The sequence below is a fragment of the Lonchura striata genome, chromosome 18 (assembly GCF_046129695.1).
Source record: "Lonchura striata isolate bLonStr1 chromosome 18, bLonStr1.mat, whole genome shotgun sequence".
NCBI classification, from domain to species: domain Eukaryota; kingdom Metazoa; phylum Chordata; class Aves; order Passeriformes; family Estrildidae; genus Lonchura; species Lonchura striata.
In genome coordinates, this window is record NC_134620.1 from 13,702,923 (window position 1) to 13,716,626 (window position 13,704).

The 13,704-nt window shown below is 44.1% G+C and overlaps 1 protein-coding gene across 1 annotated transcript in view; it reads left to right on the forward strand.

The window, feature by feature from the left end:
* Positions 1-709: 709 nt before the first annotated feature.
* Positions 710-13,704, forward strand: part of AACS (acetoacetyl-CoA synthetase) — a 38,079-nt gene continuing 25,084 nt past the window's right edge. Inside the window, exons 1-4 of the mRNA XM_021532805.3 lie at positions 710-932; positions 3,683-3,786; positions 6,822-6,942; positions 9,720-9,833. Coding sequence (XP_021388480.2) covers positions 815-932; positions 3,683-3,786; positions 6,822-6,942; positions 9,720-9,833 — 457 coding nt within the window. The 5' untranslated portion in view covers positions 710-814. The remainder of the gene's footprint in view (positions 933-3,682; positions 3,787-6,821; positions 6,943-9,719; positions 9,834-13,704) is intronic.

Sequence of the window (13,704 nt, forward strand, 5' to 3'; positions counted from 1 at the left end):
TGAATTAGAAGCAAAACCATGACCTTGAAAATAAGTTACATAAGCAGCATGGGTACATTGTGAATCGTGGAGTCGTTTAGGTTCTGAAAGACCCTTGAAGATACGGACTAGTGAATTTCACGTTAAGTGCTTTATTCCAACCAATTTCCGGCTGAAATCGAGTTGCTGCTCGATGGTCACTCGCAAAGCCCACATTTAGAAAGCAGAGCAGCAATATTAAGTTTTAATCCAAGGAGCAAGCTGTGTAGCCTGGGAGCGTTACACAAGCGCAGCTGCGATGGCGAGGCCACGGAGAAACGCGTTTCTCGCCTCCTTTTTGGGTCAAAGACACTTGTTGCTACTTCTTCACACTTTCTCGGGGGAAAAACAAACAGAGCGCGGTGATTTTGAGGCGTAAAGCGCCAAGCGATGGTTCCTCCCGGTGTCGTCTGGTGACCTTTAGAGGTGCCGGGGACCGCGGGGCGGCTCTCGGGTGTCTGCTCCTCCGTTCATCCCGCACCTCCCGGGGCTGCGGCGCGGTGACCCCGCTGTGCCCGGGCTGTCCCCGCTGCCCTTCCCCGCTGTGCCCGGGCTGTCCCCGCTGCCCTTCCCCGCTGTCCCCGCTGTCCCCGCCGCCCTCTGGGCGGGCGGGGCGCACCGCCCCGCACTTTTCTCTGCGGCGGAGGGTTACGGAGTGATGCGATCGCTGTCGCCTTTAAAGCGTGCGCACGGAGCGGAGCCCGCAGTCAGCGCCGGGGCGCGGCCGGAGCGCTGCGGTTCGGGCCGGTGCCTGCGGGACGGACGGTGCTCGCCTCGCTCCACTGCCGCCGCCAACATGTCCCGGGAGCCCGAGATCATGGAGTCGCAGGTGATGTGGGAGCCTGACACCAAGCGCAACACCCACATGGACCGGTTCCGCGCCGCCGTGGCCAGCAGCTGTGGGATCCGCCTGGGTGAGCGCTGGGCGGGGGCCGGCGGCGCTTCCCGGCGCCGTGCTCGGGCTGTGGGGGCCGGCAGCGCTGCCTCCCCGGGCTGGTCTCAGCGTGGGCAGGTGTGAGGCCCGTCCGTGTGCCGGTCTCGCTCGCCGTGGGTGCCCTCCGGGCATGTGGGCACCGAGCTGCGGGTGGGATGCTCTGCTTGAGCCCCAGCCGGAGGCCTCGGGGCAGCGTCCGCGGAGTGGAGGCACATGCGGATGGGAAGGGCAAACAGCCTCATCTGCGCCTGCTGCTGCTGCCGCAGCCCCGGCAGCGCTACCTGCGGATGCTCCCGGTGTGCGGCCAGCAGCGGCACCGGAGCCACTTCGTGCTTGAAAGGGATGTGGGCAGGCAGGATCACCATGGTAAGCCTTAGCGTGATCCTTCAGTAGCAGCGGCATGTGAGAGTGGAGATATGGTCCTTTCAACGTGAAGAGTACGTGTCTTATGACAGGTACGCTGGGAGGTGAATGGGGATGTGTAAGCTTGTTCGGTAGTGGAAGCTGCTCTGCATCTTCCACGGCTCTTGAGCTGCCATCCCTGCTTTGTGCTTGTTCAGAAATACCTGTGTGGCTGTGACGATGTGTGTGGTTCTCTGATTTAGAAATAACCTGTTGCCTCTGAAATGAGGCCCGCTTTGAGCAGGGGTTTGATGTCCTGAGGTGTTTCCATCTCAAGAGTGTTGTTTTTTCCTTAAGTGCTGGCTGTAGGTTTCCGTGTCTCCCAGGCTGTCAGGATTTAGTGGTGCTGGGTAAACCTCAGTGTGCGAGGAAGTCAAACTCTTCAGTTCTGACTAGTTCATTTTATATTGTTCTAAGTATTTGGGGGCTGTATAAGCTGCTTGTGTAGCTTTCCTGTAATCTGATGGCAGGTGAAAGGAGTAGCTTTGGCAAGTGGCTTGGAAGTTTGTCAGTCTAGTCTGTGTGTCAGTGGTGTGAGCATACAATCAAAAGCAAATGCAGTTTCAGATGGGCTGCCTGTGTTTATGGCTGAAACAACCAGAACTCTTTTCATCCCACTGGGAAGTGGCTTTATTGGAAGGTGGACTCCTGTGTATATTTAGAAACCTTTGTCAGCTTTCATTAGGCTTGCACTGGTGCTTGTTGGCGTGAGTGCTATTGACAACAAAGAATGGATGCTCTCCAACATTAAGATCTGGACTCTCTGAGGAGAGCTATGGGCAATATGGTCCCCTAGACAATGGTTCTGCTGGGCCCTGGAAATGTAATAACAAAATACAGTGTTTGATTGCTGAGTAACAGGCCTGTGCCCTGAAGGACATACATGCTGAAGCTTATTTGGAACAAACTGCTGTAAGAAACCAAATTAGTAGTGACCTGTAGCTTCTTGCACATAGCAAATGATTTGGACAGGTGGTACAATTGAGTTTTGAAGGAGGAAGTGGAAAATTGAATTCTTCTTGTGTCAAGTCTTATCTCTGTGCAGCTGAAGTGTGGAGTAGAGGGTAGTGATGAGTAACTCTGGAGTGTAAAAAGGGTGTGTAGAAGCTGGGATTTGGGTAATATGTGGATAAAATCTGTGTTATGGAGGAGAGTCTTTGCCTTGTCTATCAATAATACCTAGGGGATAATCTCACTTGGATGGAAAGGACAGACTGGGTGGGGAAACAGTTAAGCATTGGCTAAGTGTAAGTAACAGTGCAGAGATGGTTTTGAATATTTTTTTTTTAAAAAGCTGGAAGATGCCTTCCTTGTAGAAAAGGGATTGCAAAGATGACTTTTGCAGCAATTGGCTGGATAACAGGCTGAAAAAACAGAGATAATTGATGAAAATGCCTTTGAGTGGTTTAGCTGAAAGCATCAAACAGGGAACAGTTGGCAGAGCAGGAAACTTACTGTCACTGATGGCAGAAACATTTAATTGGCTGCTGGCATAGCTTCAGATACTGTGGACACGATGAGGGAATGTCACTTCCAAGCTTGCAATGGGAATTGGCTTCAGTTATTCATACCTAGAACTGCTTTACACTAAATTTCAGCATTTAGTGTGTGTTTTGGGGTTTGTTTTGCATGCTTCAGGTTACTCCATGTGCCTCACAATCAGGTAAGACTTCAGCTGCTTATTTGCATGTTCTTAATGGCAGGCCATATTTTTAATATTTAGCTAGTAAGCATATTGTTCAACTTCATTCATGCTGTTTCAGCATGAAGAGGTGAGCTGCAGTTTGTCAGACTTCATATTCACTGAAAATTAGATGTGCTTCCTGTGACAGTGATGTTGATGCCACAGTTGGATAAAGAGTGCCTCTAATCTCTGTGTCCCTGAGCCATCAGAAGTCTTTGGCCCCTGGCTGGGACCTTGCAGCAAACATCCCTTGTCAGGAAGCCTTGGTTATCTTTTGCTGTGTGAAAGTGTGCTGTTGATAGATAGGAAGTGTCAACAAGCAGGACTTGTTTCATCTTCAGTTGCACTGATGGGAGGGGGGTGTGTGTAGGCATTGCAGGGAGTTATTAGAAAAGGTCACTGTCTCTGTGGTGGCAAATGGCTCAGGACAGTCAGGTGAAGTGATGCCATTGTTCAGGTGTGCAGGTGGACTCTGCTGGTTCTGCAGTCACTTGCTTCAAGCAGAAGTGATCCACTCCATGGTCAGATTTATCAACCTAATAGTTTTGACCACAGATTTTCTTTATATGGGATATCCCTAATTGCAGTTTGTATTGGTCCCTGTAATTCTCTGCATAATGCTGACACATATCTCTTGCTTCCAGCCAACTATGATGATTTATACCAGTGGTCAGTGGAGTCCTACTCAGACTTCTGGGCAGAATTCTGGAAGTACAGTAACATCATCTGCTCTCGCCTCTACGATGAGGTAAGTTCACTGCTTATCTTGCAGCAAGTGTAACACAAAGGGGAAATAAACTGATGTTACAATCAACCTTTTGACCTCTTCTTGGAACTCTGGGAAGTGATACAAGGAATTGGCCTAGTCCTGAATTTCCTGGTGTGGTGGATGGTGGTGTTCTGTTGCTGGTACACTTCAGAACGGTGAAGCCCTGAGTTTTGTTCTCCTAAGCAGTTCTGTAGTGTCCTTGTGCTCTTGCACACCTTGTCATTCCTGGCTGCTCGTGGGGAGTCTGCCACTGCACTGCCTTCTGCCTTCGGGTTGTGCTGGTGGAATATCATCCTGGTTTTGTAAATGCTGGCATTCTGTCAAGTTCATGTTTGCCTTTCCTGAGTCACTTTGCCTGATAAGCACGTGTGCTGCACTCTGGCTTTGTAGAACTGGTTATGGAAGCTCCTGCAGTCAGGTGCAGGCTTGAAATATCTCTGGGGGAATGGTGGTGGTTGAACACAAGCATGGGTGGGTTACCAGACAGTGCCACAAAGTTCCTTTGGAAGAAAGGTGACTCTGCAGATCTTGCCAACGGAGCCCTTGCATAGTCCTGATGTGGGATATCAACATCACCCTGTGATTTTCCATCTGAGGGAGATGTTGGGCTGTGAACACCTTGATGCAGTGGAACCTTCCTGGGATTTAGCTGGGAGGACTGGGCTTGTCTTAATGCCTGGATTCCATCTGTTCCAGAGCCCCCAGAGTACTGGCAGTCCTGCAGAGGGGGCTGGCAAGTTTCTTTTGACTTTTCCTGTTTTACTGATTTCTGTACTGATGAGATTAGATCAAGTGGTTCTTCCTGCCTTGGAACTATGTGCTCAGAGGTCTTGTTTAATGTGACCCACCCTTCAGAAGTGTAAGAACTAGCCTGCTTTTTGAAGTGTGTGGTCTGAGCCCTATGAACACTTAAACTTTTTCATTTTCTGTAGATGCTAGTTCAAACTCTGGGAACTGTCAGAGTAACTGAGCTGGTCTCTAGTAGCTAGAGGGCTGAAAAGTTTGATTTGAAGTTTCTTACAGATTGAGCCTGGCTGTCTGCTGGAAGTAAGCATTATGTTTTGAAGTAAATGCAATTTTTAATGAAACATAGTTGACTCTTTTGTTTCCAAGCAGTGAAATAGCTCCTACTTCCATTTCTTAAAATTACTTGGGTCATGCTAAGAAAAGCAATGAAACCTTGTGAACAAATAATAGATGCAGCCAGGATTTTATTTAATCCTAGTAAAAGTTCTAAATATGGGATGTAGATGTGCTGATGTTGCTCTGTAGCAGTTGACATCTGTCACCTGTGACATGAGCAGAGGAACTTCAGTGAGCAGAGCTGAGCTGGCAGGGCAGCACTGGCACTGGAAATTCAACTTAGAGGCTGCTGGTTTTGAATGAAGGATGTCTCTGAATTTCTGCTTTTGCTGTGAGAAGCCCCTGACACCTGTTGGTCCTGTGGAAGGGCCTCTGAGGGAGGGATCAGGCTGTTCATCTAACAAAGTACCACTGCCCAAGCTTGAGCTTAACTAGGAGGCAAAGGTGTTGCCTGGGCAGAAAATATTGGAGTGTGAGTCCAGCTCCTTTGTGCTTGTGGAGCTCTTGGAAGCTCTGGGAAGGATTTTTTCCCACTTCAAAAAAATAACCAGTTATTTTGGATCTTGTCCTGGAAAATGTTGGAAGCATTCTGCTCACTTTTCTTCAAGCTGAGGAAGTCAGAAATGAGTCAGTTTTAAGAGCAGCTTTAATTGCTGCAGTAATGTATGTTAGTATAAAAATCATTTGTGCAGCCTGAGTTGATATTGATGTTAACTCAGTTGATGTTAACTCAGTTCTTGCCAATTGTTAGGAGCAAAGAAATCTGAGCTCCCTCTTTTAGAAAATACGTTTGAAATGAAATAATGCAGTAGTGCACTTCTGCATGAATTTCGCTTAAGAGTTAATTTTAATATTTTCTCCAGTACATATGTACCCTGCTCTCAAAGCATAAAACCATTGGGTTTTCTGGAATGGGATGTATTTTGGTGCTTGCTTGGCTTTCAGAAGAGCCTTTCACTTGGGCTGAAGGAATGCTGTTTCTGTAATGTATGTGCAATCCATGAGAGAGAACCTGAGGGTATAAACTGAAGCTTTCAAAAACACAACTCTAAAATAAAGCTTCTATTTAAAGATTTCCAAAGAAATGTGCTGCTGAGCAGCTGAATCACTAAGCAGAGGGACATTTTGGGAGCAATTTAGACCTCTGGCTAATGCTAAGGAGTTCTTTACCTATCAGTGTTATTAAAGCTAGTCTTAACTGTGACTTATGAAGGGGTATTTAATATTTTGAGGCTTAATCAGTTCAAGATGGGGGAAGTTTTTTCAGCTGACTATATTTTGGATTATTTTTCATTGCATTAAATTCTTTGCATGTCTTAGTCCTAAGTGGGGAGTTATTTAATACAGGTTTATGAGGTTGTTGGATTGTGTTAATCCTAAAAAAATGGATAACTTTAATAAAAAACGGAGTCCCTTCAGTTACATTTGACTCTACAATTAACTATTTTGAATTACCAGTGTGTTAGGGTCTCTGTGCCCTGTGGCTGTGGTGGGGAAGGGTGGATGCTCACACCTCCCAAAGAGGGAGGCTGGCTCAGGGTTCAAATGTGCTGTAGCTCAGTCCCTGTTTGGGCTGTTCCTGGGGGCAAACCCTCTGTGTTTTCCTGAGTTCTGTGTGCCTCTCCTTCTCTGGATGTAGTCACAACGGTTTGTTTTACTTGTGTGCTAAAGGCTGGTCCAAAGGTAGAGCTGTCAGCAAGGAACTTTCCCTGGTTTTGTTGTAATGACATATTTGCACATGACAGTTGACAAATAATTAAATTTTCCAGGCCTCTCATTACCGGATCATTGTCTGTTTGCCATCTCTAAGCTGGGAGAGGTGATTCTTGCCTAATAAAGTCTGCAAAGAGCTTGGAATGGATGAGTTGACTCTACACAATGCTGTGAAAAAGCAATTCTGTTTGATTTCTCCGGGAATGTGTTTCTTTCAGGTGGTGGATACATCCAAAAGTATTGCAGATATCCCCGAGTGGTTCAAGGGCAGCCGGCTGAACTATGCAGAGAATCTCCTGAAGCACAAGGACAATGACAAGATTGCACTCTACGCAGCAAGTAAGGGAAATTAATGCCTCGTATTTCTCTGCTGCTCTCAGGACTAGGCCTTATGAAACATGGAAATAAACTGGTTTGGATGAGGAGAAAAAGGGTGATAAAGTCAGTAACACTGCACAGTCTGTGATACAGCTCTGCAAAGAAAAAATGCTCTGGGAATATAGATCTGGAAAATCCTTTGCAAGTTTAAATGAAGTTTTCTTAGAATGTGCTCACTTGCATTGAGGTAGTGGAGGTCATGCTGTGTTTAACATCACTCAGTGTTCGAGGTATTGTTTCACATTTGTCTTTAACACCTACTGCTTGCCTACAGGAAGTATTTTGGCACTGTAGCTTAATGTGTCTTCCTATGCCTTTTATTTTGGGAATACTGAGAGCTACATAGGGTTTAGGCAGGAATTAACTCTGATTTTGGCACCACAGAAACAACAGTTATGTGCTTGGAAGACTTGGAATTTTACTTTTTGGAGCACTAAATCTCAGTCTTAATTTTTGTTATGCAAAGATTTGAGCCTAGTAAAATCTGTTTACACTCATAAGGATGGACATAGAAGCGACTTTTTGTTGTCTGACTTTGGTAACTTTTAAAACATGTTCTCATCTTGTTGGGTGGGATTAACTTGTGTGCAGGTGTGTGAGTGCTTCCTTAGGGAGCTGCATTTGGGGCTTCCCTTCTGCTGGACCTAATCCTTACCATGAGACTGAGCAAGCAGTGATGCTTCTTAAAAGCTTATCAGTGCTCCTCAGTAGAGAAAATGGTGCAGGACTCTTCATTGATTGTGTAGGTGTTAAAAATCTTAGTTTTATTTTAGTTACATGGGAATCAGTTTTTTGAGCTACAAATAAATTGTTTTTAAACAGCTGTGTGAGACAACAATCACATTCTGCAAGATTATTGCTGGGGAAATTCTTTATGAGTTACATTTCACTGGTTAGAGGTATTGAATATTGAAGTATTGCTCTCATATTTATTAAAATCAACTACCAGTTCAAAGAGAATGGTGAGATCTGTGGCCCAGTTTTGTTGGAGTAAGAATTGATCTGGTAAAGTCTGATGGAAATGAAGTTTGTAACCAAAAGCTGGCTTTAAAGTAATTGGACTCATCACTTTCAGATTTTGAGATCATTAGAAAAGCTTCTTATCTATTATTTAGTGGAAGAAAAAAAAGTCACTGTAGTTGAGTGCATCTTGTGGAGCACCTGAAAGCCAAATATTGGTTATTAAGTCAGTTCTAAATGTATGTAGAATTGATGTGATTGATTTGTTAATGTTAAAAGCTAAACATGCGACTTGGGAAGGTGGAGTTAAATATTGTCACCTCAAAATATCACAGGAATTATCAACTCAGTGAATTGCTTGGTTTGACATGTGGTTATTGTTCTGTAGGTCTTTTTGTCAGGAAGTCATGGGGTGTATCAGAGACTCACATAATCACAGGTAGTGACAGCAAAAGGAGCAAAACCATTTCCTAGCTGATTGTAGTATGAATGCTGGAATGAACAGTTGGCTCCTCTGTGGTGAGCAGACTTCCACCTGCATCTCCTTTGTGACCTTCTGTGTTTAATCTTCTTAAGACCTCTTAAGTCAGAGCATTTCTTGCTAACTCCCTGCTGCTGGCTCAGAGTGGTGGTTTGGGGGCCTGGCTCAGGTTTGTGTTCACTGGGGATGATTCTGTAGGAGCCGTGTGGATGTCACAGGGCATAGGAATGTAAATGTAATTTTCCTAAACAATTTCACTTGTCACTGGCTCCCATGGTGAGTCTTTTTTTGTGACTCCCTTCTCCTGGGGCTGTAATCATGGAGCAGGATCAGTGCCTCATTTCCTGTGGCTCTGTTGGCAGTCTCTGCTCAGTTTATGAACTGCATGGAACAGGGACGTGGGCATGGCCTGCCCCCTTGCTCTGGAAGTCCAGACTTACTGCTGTGAAGGTCTAAGAAGGCAAAAGAGTAAAAAATGCCATTCCCTGCTCAAGGCAGGCAGTCTGAGGGCAGCTGTTCTGAAAGGAGCAGGGTGCAGCTCACCTTTCCTGGGGCATCCTTGGCACGTGTCTTCATGGGAAGTGCTGGCTGGTGAAAACAGGACAGCAGTCACACTGAGGAGGTACAGGAAGGGACTTCAAGATGACAGATTTTTGCTTTCATAACATTTGGCTTTGTTTGTTTGTTTTGTTTCACGAGTGATTTGTTAAGAGCTTATGTAACACCTGACATTCATTACAATAGGGTAAGCACCCTGCAGATCCTTTCAGAGGTGAGTTGAGTCCGCTTTAATTTGTTTGCTTTGTGCTATGTTGGCAGAGGCAGATGTTCCAAAAGCACATCAAAAGTCAGGCCTGGATGTGCATGATTTTCTAGTCACTGACTTGCTGTAATAAAACCTGAACTTGGCAGCTTGTGCTGCTTCCTAGACCTGATGAGAAAACTGAGCAAAAAGGGAAAATGAGGTTCTTGCCAGGGTAGAAATTAGCTTTGGTGAGTGCAATCAATTTCCATCAATCCTCCTTGAGAGCACACCTTTCTCCAGTGAATAGTTTGTGTTTTTGCAGAGGTGTTTATCTTCAGAAATGCTCTCATGCCTACTGAACAAATACCACTGATTAATACTCGATTCCCATTAAAAAGAAGAGGTTTTGGTGCCGCATAAGAGAACTCCAAAAGTGAAAATATTGATATTAGAGTTCCCTTATAATTGCTTTCTACTAGGATTAGTTATTTGTACTAGACTCATGTTTCAATGCCCGATTTCTGACTGATTGCCTTAATTTTCTTTCCTCAGGGGAAGGCAAAGAAGAAATCCTCAAAGTTACTTTTGAAGAACTGAGACAAGCTGTAGCTTTGTATGCTGCAGCCATGAGGAAGATGGGAGTAAAAGTAGGAGACAGAGTTGTGGGTGAGTAATTTTTTTAAGGGACAGGAGGTGGAATTTTTCCTTGAAGTGTGTGAGTAGTCAGTTACAGAAACATGCCTGTGAAATAGTGTTTCACAGAAAAATTCACATAAACTTTGTAAAGAAAAGGCTCTAGTGCTGCTGTATTTAGATTTGTAGGAAAAACATTTCTAGAGGGAAGGAACCTGGATTAGCCTGTAGGTTCTGTAGCACTGAAGGGGGAAGAGATGAGAGTTAGAACCCTGTGATCCTTGCAGCATCTTCTGCAGCAGCATTTCCTGTCAAGAGACTGTCATGTGTGGTTTTCTCTATAAACAGGTTTTTGTCCTGTGAGCTGCTTGTCCAGGCTTGGAAGAGAGTTACATTTATTTCTAAATTGCTGGGTTTGATCTTCCAGCTGAGCTGCTTCACCTCTGTTTTGTGTGCTCTGTGATACTCTTCAATTTGTCAGTGCAGTGCAAGTCAGAACTGCAATATCCTTGAAACTCCTTGGCTCAAGGCAGTTCTACCTGGCAGTTCTGGTGTTTGTATAATTGTGCTGCTGGAATCCCATGTTCTTTGAGCAACACTTGACCATTATCCTAAATAAGTGTGTGTAAATTCTTACATGATGCAAGCTCACAGTGATGAAACTCTTGTTTTGTTTTCTGCATGCTGCAAACTTGATCATGTGTCTTGAAAACTAAATTTTAAACCCACAGCTATGACCTGGAAATGTAAATCTACTCAGTAGAGCTCATTTCTTGCATGTGGTACAAGTGTGCTCTGGAACTGGAAACATGAAATTATCATAGCTGGTGTCTTGGTTTTTAACATGGAATTAGAGCTAAATCCTTAATTAGGTATGAGCCATACAGTGAAGTTTGTATGAACCATAGAGTGAAGTTGAGAAGGTTTGTTTGAATGAAAATGGAGATGCTGGAATTTTATCTCAGTTTTCAGCCTTAATGTTGTCATGTTCATATCTGACCATTTCTTGAGCAGCAGCAGCAGGGAAAATGTACTTTGAAGCTGGAGAAAACATGGTCTTGAAATAAGGCTGTAGCCTGTGCTGCTAATAATGCTATTATAATTTTAGTAACAGTTCCTTTTGGCTAATGACTGTTGTGTTTAGCACTGCAGGCTGTCTGATTTTTGAGTTTTTCTTGTTTTGGTGGCTAGCTTACCTCTCATTTAAATTAAAATACATGGTTGTTACTTTTTTAAAGTATTAATAAAGTAATTTCAGATACTTCTATGGGGGTCTAAATTTCTTTCCTATGTTTCTCTGCTATGCCAGAGGATATTTGCAGTCATTGGAAGAGCTCAAGTGTAACATTGCAGAGGCTGAAGCTTCCCAAACTGAGTGGGGCAAGAGGCATTAAGTGTTGGGTGGGGAAGCTGGAGTCCTACACCCACTTTTGGTATCAAAAATCAGGCTCTCCAAAACTTGCCAGAATCCAGGGGGATGTAATTTTCCCCAAAATTTAGAGCAGATGGCAGAGGGAGAGGCAATTCTTGCTGTGCTTCCTAGTAGTAACACAGGGCATGCTTCTCCTGCTTCTGAAAAATCAGGTTTTAAATGGAAAGGAGGTATTCTATGAACTTCATTACAGCTGCCTACCATATAGTCAGCCTGAGAGGTTCTGACACTCTTTGTTGACACTTTCTCCTAAAATCTGAGCTGTTACAATTACACATGAGACTTTTACTGTTGTCTTCCTGTGAGTTTCATCTCCACGCTTTGCTGCCTCTAAGACAAGGCTGCTTTAACTTCTCATTACACTTAACATACCCCCTAGTTTGTTCAGCACAATTTATGGTTGCATCATGACAGTAATAGGATGTTGGAGCTGGAGGTGGGTGGGTGTGGGTGGACAGGCAGTAGTGTCAGCACTTTTTTTTAGCTTGATTTCATTCCATTCTTCCCCTTCCATCACTGAGAGTACTTAACAGTGAATGTAATTGAAGCAGATGTGTTGTGAAACATATTTCTTCCTCTGAAGATGTCTTGCAGTAATGTCAGTGGTGCTTGAACAGTTGGAAGAAGCATAGAATACCTACTGCAAGCTGCCCAGATCCACATGTGAGGTACTCCTGGTTTCCCAGTGGCCATCTGGCAAATAATGTCTAGAATAAGAACAAAACACAACTGGGAGGATGTTTCTCCTCTCTGGGTTGCTTCTACTCTATCCCTGTAGGCAGCTTTTGCTCAGTTACAATCTGACCTTCCCCATGCCTTCACCCAAAACCATCCTCAACAAAACATCAATGAATTACATTGTCTAAAGCTGCCATTTTATCTCTAGCAACTGTATTAGCCCTGGTTGCTTACGTGGGTTTTAAAGCTAGCTTTGTAAGAAGATTAGAGGGGCACTAATAGTTTCAGACCACAGTCATGTTAGGCAGGGTGGCCACTTGCAAGTCCTACAGGAGTAGGAAGTGCTGAAGAGGGAAAATAGGAGTCTGCTCTCTGAATTCTGCTCAGTTTGAGAGCTTGTGTACTTCAGTAATACAAGACATTGAGAAGATATTTTACTTGCTGTTCCCTATTTTCCTTACTTTCTGATTTATTCTTTCAAGGCTCAGACAAAACCTTGGATGCAGGGCCCCAGTTCAGTTGTTGATTTTTGTTTTTCTCCATGCACAAAATGGAATGTTTGGGAGCCTCTTTTTTCAAGAGGAAACCTTTATTAAACTTTATGAAGGCATTAGGTGCTTGCATGGAATGTGTCTCAGCACTCTGAGAAATCAGATTTTTGCCATAGTTTGCAGCATAATTATATCAAATTTTTGAATAACAGTTTTTGCCTATTCTGTTGGTAAAGTGCTGCAGTGTAAACAAACACATGTAAGTGTAATCTTGGTGTGTGCTAGATTAAGCAAATAGCAACTGACAGAAAATGCTGAGACACTTAGTCCTGAGCAGATCAGGCTGTAAGTGCCTCTTAAAAAAAATCCAGGCAGTGTTTTAAAAATGCCACTTGTCCTGCTTGGAGATTTCACAGGTTTTATGTCAGATAAAGCTTTCATTTTTGTTTTTATGGTGACTGTATGCATTTTTATAAGTCAGGAGGAGTGCTGCTGGGACCCTTGTGTGTCATACTCTGATATTCCTGCTTGATGAGTTCCCAGCTCCTGAGTTTTGAGCCCTTTATTCAGTTGCTTTCTAGTTCACCCAAAGGAGGAAGATCCTTTTCTTTCTGGTAATATAAAGTAGTTTTCGCCTTTCTTACCATTTTCAAGAAAGGGGTAAGGGAAATGAAGAGATAGAGAAATACCTTCTGTAGCCTTCCTCATGCTGACAAATCTCAGTTTTGATCCTTAGCTAAAATATTATCTCAAGGAGACATGGAGGCTCTAGTTAAATACATGAGCAAGCATGATAAATATTTAAATCAGCAGTACCATTATTCCTCTATAATACAGAGCTTTGGCACAGTGGTCACTGCTCTGTGATTCCTGCCTGATGTTAATCCAGCTGAAGATGCTTTTTTTTCATCCTCTTTGTCTGCAACATTCCTGTGTCTCCAGTTTTAGACACTGGGGACCTGTGGGGTGTGCTGATATCTCAAGGGGCACAGACAAATGCAGGGGGCTTGACCTGCATGGCAGTTGTGATCAGCTGGAAAATCTCAGATGTGGGAGGAAGAAAAAATTGACTTTTCTAAATGAGAATCCAGTTTTAATCTGAAAGACTGGCAGGAGATGTAGTTAGTGTCATTTAGCTGTTGAGAGAAAAGGAATGTGAATTCTTACTCTGCTGTGTTTGGAGCATCTCCAGCCAGAACAGACCCATAATTTTCTTTGTGGTGATGCTGGGACAAATGTGTGAGAGCCCAGAGAGCAGCAAGGCTTCTGGGGCTGGGAGAAGGCACAGAAATGCAAAATTAGT